Genomic DNA, 13,254 nt, shown 5'->3' on the forward strand with positions numbered 1-13,254 from the left:
CAAAGGATATATATCACATAACTCATTGTTTGCTAACAATCCGAGCTATATTACCTTCCTTAGCACAAGCCCTTCAATTAGATACTTTCTTATTTCGTACTTTCCGTACAAAGGAGTCTAATACAATAATCTTATATTACTATATATATCAGAATGACTTCGGCGGAGTCCAATGAGTCACTGTTATCGTAAAATAATAAAGAGTTTCCATTTTACCCCCTTAGGAGAAAAGTTTTGTAAACATTCAAGCACGTAGTATCTTATATTCCTTTAAAACAATAAGTATCGATTTTAGTTTAGCGTCCCGTTCAGCAGCGAGGCTATATGGGACAATAAGTATCGAATGTACCATCGCTGACTTAAGCGAATTCCTAATAATATATCTTCTGAACATAGAATCGGGAAATAATTCCTGAATCAGTAAAACCTGACTACATAGAACTGGCTTTTACATCACGTTGAAACATGCATTTTCTTATTTTGAGTGACAAGTTAAATAAAACGATATTTGCGTCTCTAGCTTAATCGAATACTATCATGTTTTATTAGCGGAATTAACAGTGAGAAATTCGAACATTATATAACTCTCTTTCATTCTTCCTTCCTTCTTCATTTATTTCTATGGAGGAGTTTATATGTGCAGTTTCCTCTTCGTAACTATAGGGATTCCTGGTTTATAGTATTCTATACAAAAAAAACTACGACCCCATTTTCCATTTATCTTAAAGTTAGTTATAGTGCCAGAAATCCTTCCATAAACCTTGCTCTCTTAACAACATGAAGTTGCATAAGGAATTTTACGTTATTACTCGTAGTAAAGCGAATCTCCTACTTGCTTTTACTATTTTATAAAGTAGTACTAATATATAGTTTCGCGGCTGTTAATTTCAGTTTAATTTGAATAAACATATAGAGTGTATTTGGTTGATGTATGACAGAGATGTTTATCAAGATATAGTGTTATTTTTGCAATCTATCATATACGACATTGTAGTATGAAAAGAAATATACATTTACAATAAGCATGGAATATGTTTGGTTTTATTTATAAAGTAATAATAACAGAAAGTTAGATGCCATGTAAGGAGTTGTTATAGATTTCGTACATTGTACGCTAGTGAATAGAATATGTAAAAAACTAAAATGCATTTTCTTCGTTGTTACAAGTACAAAAAATTACAAACTGCTTATTTTTACTTCACAACTACAAAAATATATTTTGTATTTAAATTTATAAGGATTGGCTGTAGATAACAAAGACTATTCCTAAGCGGCATGTAGGCCTACTAATTGCAGGAAAAATGTTAATGGGAGAAATTACCAGAACCCATGCTAATTCAAATATTGTATTTTACCGATATTGTATTGGTGAACAAATTGCATTATGTTGTTTCGAACAAGGCCCAAACATTACAACAATCATTTTAAGAATCCTTTTTTTTTATTTTCAGATTCGGAGCTAATTAAACACATTTTTACAAATTACAATATGATGTGCATGGGAATAAGTTTCAACATCATTCATTCGTAATTCCGGCAAAAACAAATGATGTACGGACGTCTATGAGGGTGTGGTGACGCACAATTTAACTACTTGATGCAATCTCACAAGTTATTTGGTTCATCAAATATTCGGTTTTAGAAGTATGTTTCTTTACACTGACAAAGCTTTATTTATTACTTTTGCGTGCCTTACCTTGCAATTGCTGGTAATGCAGAGTGGAAAGTAACACATATACCATATTTAGTATGTATAAGTTCAGCTTTAATGGTTTTAGATAGGTTTTCTATAGGCACCAGCTTCATTTTTTGTGCCATTCTCGCCTAAAATAGCAACAATTAAATATATATAGTAAATGCTGAAATAAATACTAATGTACACAATTTGAAGAAAGCAAATCATACTTTCACCAGGTTTTAGTATCCAGTATTGCAATTATGGATACATTTAGAATCACTACAAAACCAATCATTTCACAGGTTCAACCTGCTTTGCCTAATTTATTAGAACATAAAATATATTGCGACTACTAAACAAAACAAATTTTTCAATCGGATGAAATGTAACTTTAAATTTTTTCACGTAAAACTCAGTTGTATCTAACTATAAACGAAACTCGTATGAAACTGAAAAACATTTCATATAAACCTTAAATGGTGGTTTTTGTTGTTAGTCAAAGCAGTCGGACGTGATTTTCCTTAGCTTCGTTGTGCATTCAAGCGTGGAACGGGTATCTCAATAACCCTATGGCAATGCAGAATAGGTTTGTTTGCTAGTGCGGCAATAAAAAGAACAAAAATAAAAGTGCTACATACAACCAAAAATTCAAGGTTGTTTGCTGTATACCTATGGTACAGTAATTGCAAAATTACTAATATAAGTTATCGCTATTTATACATTGACGGGAGAAAATACAAACTTTCAGAAATATTAGAAAAATAAGAAAGATAACATGTGGAACGTGAAATACCAGATGAGGTCGTACTCCCTACTGCTCTGCAAGAAACACCCAATCGTACTGATAAATCAGCCGAGGCACCTGCCATTCAACATGAAAAACAACAGAATTCCAAGATCCAATCCTTCTCTGCGTCAGTGATATGGAAGCCTACCAGAAATCAAGGAGTACTATGTTTACAGAAACTGCAACACGTAGGTAGAACAAAACAATTGAACACCTGTAGCAACCTAAGTAACATTCCTCTACCAGGTGAAATTCCAAGAAATAGTAAGTGTAATTCGAGGCCTGGTTTATGTGAGAAAAAGTGCGTGACCCTTCTTCTCAGAAGCAAATACGTATGTTTCGGTGTTTTATGAAAATACTTTTGGTTCGCGTTCCAAAGCTCAAGACTTTTATACAAATGTACTTTTAAATAACTATGATGTTATAATAATCACTGAAAGTTTTTTAACTGAAAATCATTTTGATACAGAATTCTTTGATAACACCTACAAAGTCTTCCGCCAGGATAGAAATCTTGAATTGTTTAATCAATGCAAGGGAGGGGGTGTAATAATAGCAACACACAATGATCATAACATATATTTTGTTAATTCGTATGACTTATATTTTAAATGTATTCTAGTTAGGCTTGTAATTCACGGTTTTAAATTGTATATTTGTGCATTGAACAATCCTCCCAAATAGAATGTAGTGATATACATACAGTTTTATCAATTTATTGAGAGTAATTGCCCAATAAATTGCAACATTCTCTGCATAGGAGATAACAATATTCCTGAAATAACTGGTTGTGATTATGATTTCGTATCACCAACAACAAATTGTAAATTTTGTGGTGGTCTTACAAGTAAACCTTACGTTTGGGTGAATCGAGTTGCTGACTGAGACACATATGAGAAAGTAGTACTAATGGTGGTCAGTATTTCAGTGAAGTTATAGGTGCGAAGCTCCAGGGGTTTAGGAGATATAGCTACCAGAATATCACATGGAAGTACAGAATAGTCTTCATACAGTTGGAGGTAAAAGCTCTGTAGGACCTCTTGTAACGACAAAAGGTGAATAAAAAATATATGGGTACATATTAAGACTAGGGGGAAGTCATATAGTAAGGGTATACCTGACGGCGGCCATCTTGAAATCCGCCATTTTGAATTAAGGTTAAGTTTTTAAAATAGGAATAGGGTCATGTGATACATGATTTAAGGCGCAAATTTAATCAGAAGAACAATGGTGACGTTAATTTTGATTTACGCGCAATTGGTAAAAAGTTACAGGGAAATTAAATATTGTTGCAGCATATGTATTAGTTCTTTACCCCACCTTGTAAATTTTGTGTTAATGATAATAATTAAATAAAAAGCAGGTGGATAAATATTAGGTCTATGGTAAGAGTTGCCTTGATAGCAGCCATCTTCAAATCCGCCATTTTGAATCAGACAAAAGTTTTAAACAAAATGCATAACATTGACACCTTATTAATAGCAAATTTTACCATAAATCCAACGATATAACAATTGTTGCTTTACCATTAACCAGCATTTGTTATCGCATAAACAAGTTGCTAATTTAAAGAAAAATGACCAAAGTGGAATTGAGTCATAATTGAACTTGGGTCTTTCTTCCAGAAAAATCCTCAATTAGTACAATCAATATGTAGTTCAGAAAAGAGTGCATGACTTACACAAATGCTCTGCTCACAGTGAGCACACCTGACAAAGGCAATCGAGTTACACTTGATACATTTGTCGTTAACATTTCCGTCAAAGCAGTAGTCGTAAGGAGCGATCCATTTAGTTTTGTGCTGGTTAATGATAAAGCAAAAAAAGTTTTACCGTTGGAATTATGATAAAAATTGCCATTAATAAGGTGTCACTCTTATGCGTTTTGTTTAAAACTTTTGTCTCATTCAAAATGGCGGATTTGAACATGGCCGCCATCAAGGCAACTTTTACCATAGACCTAATATTTATCCACCTGCTTTTTATTTAATTATTATCATTAACACAAAATTTACAAGGTGGGGTAAAGGACTAATACATATGCTACAACAATATTTAATTTCCCTGTAACTTTTTACCAATTGCGCGTAAATCAAAATTAACGTCACCATTGTTCTTCTGATTAAATTTGCACCTTAAATCATGTATCATATGACCCTACTCCTATTTCAAAAACTTAACCTTAATTCAAAATGGCGGATTTCAAGATGGCCGCCGTCAGGTATAACCTTACTATATGATTTCCCCCTAGTCCTAATATGTACCCATATATTTGTTATTCACCTTTTGTCGTTACAAGAGGTCTTACAGAGCTTTTACTTCCAACTGTATGAAGACTATTCTGTACTTCCATGTGATGTTCTGGTAGCTGTATCTCCTAAACCCCTGGAGCTTCGCACCTATAACTTCACTGAAATACTGACCACATTTAGTACTACTTTCTCATATGTGTCTCAGTCAGCAACTCGATTCACCCAAACGTAAGGTTTACTTGTGAGAGTTTTTCCTTCAGAGCAGCAACACGGCCACGTAACCCAGCATGATGAAGCCTTCGCAGAACAGTATGCTTACTACCAGCAAAGAGAGAAGCTTCCCTTAGCTGTCTAGACGTCCTTAGTGGGTCTAACCGGGCTTCGTTTACTAATCTCGCATGTTGGGCTTCGGTTGACATATTCGGACGACCAGGAGATCGTAAATTACCAGTCTGACCTGTAGCACCATATTTCCGAATACATCGCCTTCCTGTAGAGATCGGGACACCTACTCCCCTACTAGCTGCAGATGCAGAATAGCCTTCCTACTCTCATAAAGTAATTACTGCTGTACGTCTATCCATAGTTACCGATGTTCTCAGCTGTGAGCAGGAAGCAATAAGCAAGAGCTAGTACCTGACGTGTGATTGGTTACGACACGCATATTGTGGGGAACGACTTGGTCGACGACTCACGAAAGAAATCTGAAAATGGCGCGCCGTAATAATAATATTAAAACAGTTTTCTTAAAAGAAATATTAATACATACGAAAAGCTGTTTAAAGAATGAATCGTTATAATGACTTTACACGTATAAAAACATATATCATATACCAAACAGATTGAGCGATATGATGACAGCTGTTTTGAGACGAACACGTTCGAACTCCGACTTCGGGTATCTTCGGGAAACAGTAAACTAAAGCTGCTGGTTCGAACCTCCAAGCCAACCTTAGCAATCAGGAAAAAATATACAGATATGATTTTATTTCTGTTAAATATAATAAGACATGTTGAAATGGTATTAAGCGTAGAAAAAAGTAACATTGATTGAAATACTTAATGATACAATATTTGGAAACTATGTATTCACACTCTCGTTTCGTCATTCTAATTTCCATACGGAAAAGAGCATTTACGTATGAGCTCAGTTATATTTCAGAAGCAGCTTCCAAAAAGTGGCCATGTTAGCTCAGTGGTACACCCCCGAGCGTTTAAATCGTGAGTTCGGTACCCGTTCAGGGGAGGTTCTTTTATGATATTCCACTTTCCTCAATGCATGAAAATTAGGTAAAATAGTTACATTTTAATTCATCAGTTGTATATATCAGTTGACTATATATATATATATATATATATATATATATATATATATATATATATATATATATATATATATATATATCATCAATTGTATATATATCATTTCACGACATAAATAATTCTTATCTTTAAAATATAACACCTGAGGTATTGACAGAACGTCGGTATGTTATATGTGAATCATCATCATCATCATCATAGGTATTCTGCCTTTATTGGCAGGTCACTTGCCGCAGCTGAGAAGATTCCATGCTGCACAGTCCTTCGCTAACTTCTTCGTGTATGATCTTTTTGTATGTGAATATTAAATACAAATTAAGAAAATCGTGTAATAGCAATAAATAAGTTATGTAATGTATTTATTTGCAGCTATTTTCATACGCAGTAACTTATCAATATTCGCATTATAACATTTAGGTAGATCATATCGAAAATCGGATCGTGGTACAAGACAAAAAACTAGCTAGCCCTAAACTGTCACGTAAGAAATTCACGAAAGGCAAAAGTAAAGTGAAGAGATTGAGAGCGGTAATACCTTAATCGCTCTATCTCAACTTTCTCTTATCTGCATTTATACATATAAAAGTGGATGTATGTATGTTCCAATATAACTCATGTATGCCTAGGGCAGGGTATCCCAACCTGGGAGTCGCGGCCCCTAGGGGTCGCGAAGATAAGCGGAAGAGATAAATATAGTTAGAATCTAATACCGGAAATTATTTTTAAATATTATTTTGAATTTTGTTCTCATAGGCATACTTTTATTTTTATACAAACTGTAAAGAACAATAAAAAATAAGTCTACTGAACATTTTCAAGGGTGCAGAGTTGTTAAAAATAAATTTAAATGAAAGAGGTATGATATGAAACTAATGAGAACTGTACATAGAAATACTAGAAAAATACACATGCAACAAAACCTGCACATTGAAATACAATTAAAATTGGAACCTAATGAGATACCTAAGCATCGTGTAATTTCACTAGTACAGCAATGCCCGTTTCAATCTTCGTGACGAACACTATCAAGCCATTTTGAACCGATAAGCGATTTGTTGTCTTTGTTTTAATGTTTACCATAAAAAAAACACTTTCGCACAAGTACGATATAGTAAATAGAATTATTACTTTTAAAGAAGGAGATACCAGATGAGGATATTCTTCTCTCCTCATCAGGAAGTAATTGTCCAAGTCTTACACAAAACAAGTTGCAAAGACTTGTCGCATGATCATTCTATTATTCGGTCAAGAACTTGTGGGCTTATATAAGATACGTTAATGGCCTCTTCAATGAAGGAGTTTAACATTCATCTTGAACCAGCACCTTCGTCGTTGGGAATATAGATATTACAGTTACTGTATCCACTGTCAGTGCCGGGCGCCAAAAAAAGGGGGCACACATTTCGAAGGAAGTGTGTAACTCATGTTAGAAAAGTGCATGTGCACATGTATAAAATAGAAGGAAAAAATGTGCTCTAAATCAAGAAATGGCAGGGTATACTTTTGAACATTTTATTGAGCCTCGTGCCAACCATGGTGGCGCTTCGCAGCTAGTCTGTTGACATTACTCGTATACTCTTGCCCCGGGCGCTGATTTTTCATGCCACGGCACTGTTCACTATAAACAAGAAATTGATTCTACTATTATAGAAATAGGTATGATAAAAATCCCACTCAAGCTTATCATAAAACACAAATTGTAAAAGGGTCACTGGCAAGAGGGTGATAAAAGGGGATCGTGATAAGATTTAGATTGAGAAACACTGGCATAGAATAATTTTAACCACATTTCTTATAGTTTGAAAAAGAGTGCTGTCGGGTTACCTATGGAGAATGCGAGGGGGATACATATAAAAGATTGCTAGAAAATGATTGATATTAGTGTCGAATTCATAGTTTTCGGAATTGCTCAGATAAATAGTGTGACTTTCGATTTAGCTTAAGTCCGATTGAGCTCTAATTAGGAGGGATGGGCACGAGCGACTTTTCTTTGAAACTCGACTCGACTCGAAACAGTTATCTTTGAGGTCTATTCTAGGACTCGGCGTGAAAAATATCCTCCAACTCGACTCGGATTAGAGTCGACTCGAACCAAAACGAGCCAAATCCTGTGTGTTGTCCTACCTAGACAATACATAGACAATATAATTATTCTATTATCAATGATACTACTATTACAGCAAATAATAATAATAATAATAATTATTATTATTATTATTATTATTATTATTATTATTATTATTATTAATTATATTTATTATATTTATTATTATGACAACACCGTGTATAAACATGAACGATAGACGGTTAGTAAAGGAATAGTAAAAGCCAGTTGACTGCCGACGTCGGTAGTCGTGAAGTCTACAAGGCAAAGACATCATTCATTACCCTAACCTGTAAGCGTCGGTGGATTGCAGATGGTCAACTATTGACCTCTCGCCAGAAATTGGTGGCCCCGCAGCGACGACCCTTGGTGGCCCCAGTTCAGGACCGTATCCAGGAAGTCTAGGGGGGCCGGGTCACCCAAAATTTTTGCTATCCCCCTGAAAGTTTTAGAGTAGGCTTGCAAAAGAACTATAAAATGGTGATGAACTATCATATGGATGGATCAGCCCCTAACTTCAGCCGGGCCGCTCCTACAATTTGGGGCTGGCTACGTGCCTGCCCCAATTCAATTTTGAAAACTTTACTTCCAGCGGCTGAGACGCGATGAAACGCCAACGAACCACAAAATTACTCTCCCAAAATATGTTAAAATGCCTATATGTGTGATTTGTTTATATGTAGGTGAGTCAAAAAAAAAAAAGACAAAACAAATATCCCGGGGTGACGCGAACTATCAATATTAAGATTACTAGGCACATGGTCTTCTGATTTCCCCACAGAAACGATCATGAAAAGCTTGTTTGTTGAAGGATAAATCATTGACGTCTTAATTTAGCAAATCAGACAAAGCCATACATCTCGAGTTCTAGGAGGTGATACTGTTAATCGTTTCAGATTCATTGTTTTCTTGTGGGGTACTATCTATATGCAAATTTGAGCATAATAGCCAACATGCTCGGTGCCTCTTTGTTACAATTTTAACTAGAGATGGTGTGGGTCAATGAAAATTTGATCCACGACCCACCATGACCCACTATCACCCATCACAAAAATGACTCATTGGCCTACTCTGACCCATCATCCATTGTGATCCACTCTGACCCAAAACCAACTATGAACCACTTTGCAGCATTACGACCAACTCCGAACAACCAAAACCCATCGACAACTCTGACCCATGATCCACGTCCTCTTCTCCATTGACTAAACAGGTTATAATTGTAATAAAACAAGACTGTGAAATTATCAATTATCGGAGTTTGAATTTCTACCGTCAATGGCTCTAGCACCTCTCTGTTACAATACTGGTGGATCTGACCTTTACAATATATAATGGCAGTATTTCTCATCTTCCGAATTAAAATGAATTTAAATTTATCATATATAATTATTTCTTTGTTGCCTTACAGACACATTTCAGTAGAAAACAGGATGAAATTTGAAAGTCTCAAATCAAGGAAAAGTAGCCAACGTAGCAAAAGAAAGAAAAACTAATTTTCTATATAATTAAGCATGCCGTATTAATTGAAAATGCACATGTAATTAAGTTTAGAATACACATTTATGGTCATTTTTCTCTCCACTTTATGGCTTAATTGCCTTATGCTCTGAACGCTCCGTATATTAAACATCAGCTTCAGCAATTATAAATAGAAAGCAGTGAGTATACATACGAAGAACTGTAGTTTTCATTACTCACTTTGTTTCTCAACTAATATCAATCGTTTTCGATAATTTCGATTATCAAATCAACCCACTACCAATTTCCAATATATAGAAAATGCATCCCCACCCACCGTTCATAAATGACATTTCTAAAAAATGGCAGGACATATTCTCTTTATTTTTAATATATTGTCTGTACATCATTTGGAGATTTTTACGTAAATTTGGCGGTACATTAATTGGAAGACGAACATTGGAAAGATCTTTATTCATGAATTCACTTCGCCTCAGAAATACATACTACATCAAACGCCACCACTTAGCACTGTGGTAGAATCAAGGTATTTGGCGACACTTTTGATCTGTCCTAATGCTATGCATTTTAACTCATCCGCACTGAACAGAAAACTTCAGAAATTCGCTTCCACGAATTTATTGATAAGATCATTTCAATGTTATTGTGGTCAACGCCCATGGGAATTACATTAAAATTCTATATAACGAGACAAACTTAGAGTCCGATAGTATATTCATACCACTTTAATGGTCCAAATACATGATTAAACGTTTTTGCGGCTTACTGCAAAGAATGTAAATTGAAAGCTGAAATTCGTAACAGAAAAAATCTCGTACTTGTATGTTTTGAGTAGTATATTTACATAGAGCGCTATACAAGAACGCATGTCCTCCTGATTTTCGGTAAAATCAAGCTTTTCTCTGTGCTTGATTAAACTTCCTAACAATAGATGCTTAGTCCATCTGTTGCTGGGATTACTTCCGCACCGCCTGAATACAAAGATATTTTATTCACAATTTAATAATGGAACATGTTTAGGGACTTTTTTAACTTACTAGGGCAAAGTAGTTGTTTTGCTAGAATTTAGTAGTCGAAGATTTCTTTAGCTTTGAGTCTTTATTTGTGATTAAACAGTATATTATAAATGCAAATGGACCTTCGTACATCCGTTCTGTCGAATAAATCCAGTTAATATTTCAAAACATGGAAACGCCCACTACTCAAAATATTAAAAGCACATAATTGTTGTGCTATACTAAAGACATAAAACTAGTTTTGTGATGGTTGAGATAAACGCTTATAAATATACATATCATAACCTTCATTTAATCCTGACATTGGTACCTGTACGGTACTTTGTTTTTCTATACAGAGATAATCTTTCATTTTCAAAAGTAAGTACATACCTATACATTATTGTTAAGAATGTCATTACACCTACCTCACTCTGCAGATAATTCACATTAAGATCAGCAACTGTTTCATCTTCTTTATATTTGGCCATATCACCAATAGTCATGTGATTCAAATTCACAACATATTTCAAAAAGTCTTTGTAGTAACTCTCTTTCTTCTTGCCAACGTCCCCACAATTTCTTAAAAAGCAGAGAAAGGCATTTTTCAGTTGTTTCATATTTACTTAAACACAATAACAGTTAAATTAAGTAAAGAACATTATAAAATATGACAAACTTTTCAACTTTATAAGATCAGAAATGTAGATCATCGTTTCATTACTAAAATAAAGGGAATTGAATTAATGATAGTAAATACATTTATTAACATTAAGCTCTTCAACCTTAAGACAGAAAAGTATATTTTTATAAGATAATTTGAATTAGCGTCATTCGTAGTTCCCTTTGAAAATTTATAATAGATAATTTTGATTAATTGTGTTGTAAAATGATTTTTAAATATGAACCTCTTATAAAACTCAATTGTTCATGGACGATGATTAGAAAAAAGTCTTTACATTGACTTACCACCAATGAACAGCATATGAAAACAAGTTATAACTTAATGGATAGAAAGAGAACTTGGAATGAAATTTAATGATATTTTATTTTTTGTTTCAAAAAAATATTAGTAGGGTATTGAAGCTACGCAGCAATTCGAGCTGATAATTATATTTCTCATTAGTAGAGTTTCATCAGTGAATAATGTCCTCGTTAATTTCTAAAAACTTAATTAATTTACCCACTCTTGAATAAGATAAACAATTTCTGTTAGAATAATATGAAATTTTATCACGATGTATTCTATCTTTCAAACAATATGCTAACAGCTGTCGAAGCCTGTCGCTCCTACGTTGATTCTTCTTAATCCAGAGGTCAATTCGTAAATTTAAGACAACTTATTAAAATCCAGGTTCTAATTTCGGCATTATCCTACGATTTAAAGAAAAATAACTCCATAAACGTATTTTCTTTTATTTTCTTTAGACTGAGAAATGAATGTTAATTAAAAATTCATTGTTAATATTATGAAATACAGGTATTTTAATTGAATATAGGTTTCCTTTATAATGTTAAAATTAAAACAGTAAAAAAATAAAAAAATAATTGTTAGTCATTTATTGCAAGTAATCCTTTTCAATATTCGCAAAGAATGATACCGAATATTAGAAATTAGTATACAATTCTTGACATATCAGAGCTGTAATTAATTTGTGATACGTCCTAGCGTTGGATCTTCGTTCTCCTGTAGTCTTTTGCTACCGATATACTTTTATCAGCATTATTTTACTACAATGTAATTTCACCTACAGTATTTTGTATGTTTACGGAATGTGTTTTGATACTTTAAACTTAAGGTACAAGTAGAGGATAAACATACTTCTAAAACACAGTTTTTTTCTTATTTCAGAGTCATGTCTTCACTACAGGTTTTGAATCCCAGAAACAGGTTGAAGGATACAAAAATCCAGTAAAGTAGAAGTTGTGGATGTTAGGTCTAAATATTAACTTTTGTAATTGAATACTCACTTTTTGATAATAGGTTTGTACTGACGTGTGAACATGTTTGTTGGACATATGGTAATTGCTGGTTTAGGAATCTTCCATTCGTTGTAATTTTTCTCGATGGTTACAACTACAGGATTGTCCTGAAATTTTCTCCAAGATTGATAAATAAGGAATGATGTTAGTACAACTCCAAAAAAGAACAAAATAATCCACATTAACCTGAAAAGTGTTTATAGAGAATTAAATGTAAATCATTATATTATTATTATGGTTAATAGCAGGAAAACAATGAGCTCAATATTTGTTTTCTATCAAACTTTGTATCAGTTGAATGGCTATGCCGAACAACGTTCCAAGAGACAATAACCTAATTTTACAGATATAGAAAAAATGAAATGTTGATTATATGTAGCCTTTAAACTTACTTTTTCAGTTTCAAAATATGCGCTCTTATCAAAAAGGCATAATAAACCTTCTGGGGGAATGTCGTTCACCAGTTTGATTTGTTAAGGTCTCAATGTGACAGAAATTGTTGCTTGCAACGTTGTACGTTGGAGCTATTGAGTTATTCAGAATATAAAATATTAGACTCTTATTTTAAGAACTGGCGTAGCTTAACGGAGCTATAGATACAACCAAAAAATTTTAATGTTCCTCTAAAAATTGTACAAACCAGTAGCGTTA

At 33.7% G+C, this 13,254-nt stretch overlaps 1 protein-coding gene across 1 annotated transcript in view; it reads right to left on the reverse strand.

The window, feature by feature from the left end:
* The window catches only part of LOC145679464 (pickpocket protein 19-like), a 44,028-nt gene that overhangs the window by 15,123 nt on the left and 15,651 nt on the right, over positions 1–13,254 (reverse strand). Inside the window, exons 2-3 of the mRNA XM_081750044.1 lie at positions 12,617–12,789; positions 11,049–11,245 (exon numbers count right to left, since the gene is read on the reverse strand). Of these exons, the coding sequence (XP_081606170.1) occupies positions 11,049–11,245; positions 12,617–12,789 (370 nt within the window). The remainder of the gene's footprint in view (positions 1–11,048; positions 11,246–12,616; positions 12,790–13,254) is intronic.

This window comes from Thermobia domestica, chromosome 2 (genome assembly GCF_964235325.1).
Source record: "Thermobia domestica chromosome 2, izTheDome1.hap1.1, whole genome shotgun sequence".
In the NCBI taxonomy this organism is placed as follows: Eukaryota; Metazoa; Arthropoda; class Insecta; order Zygentoma; family Lepismatidae; genus Thermobia; species Thermobia domestica.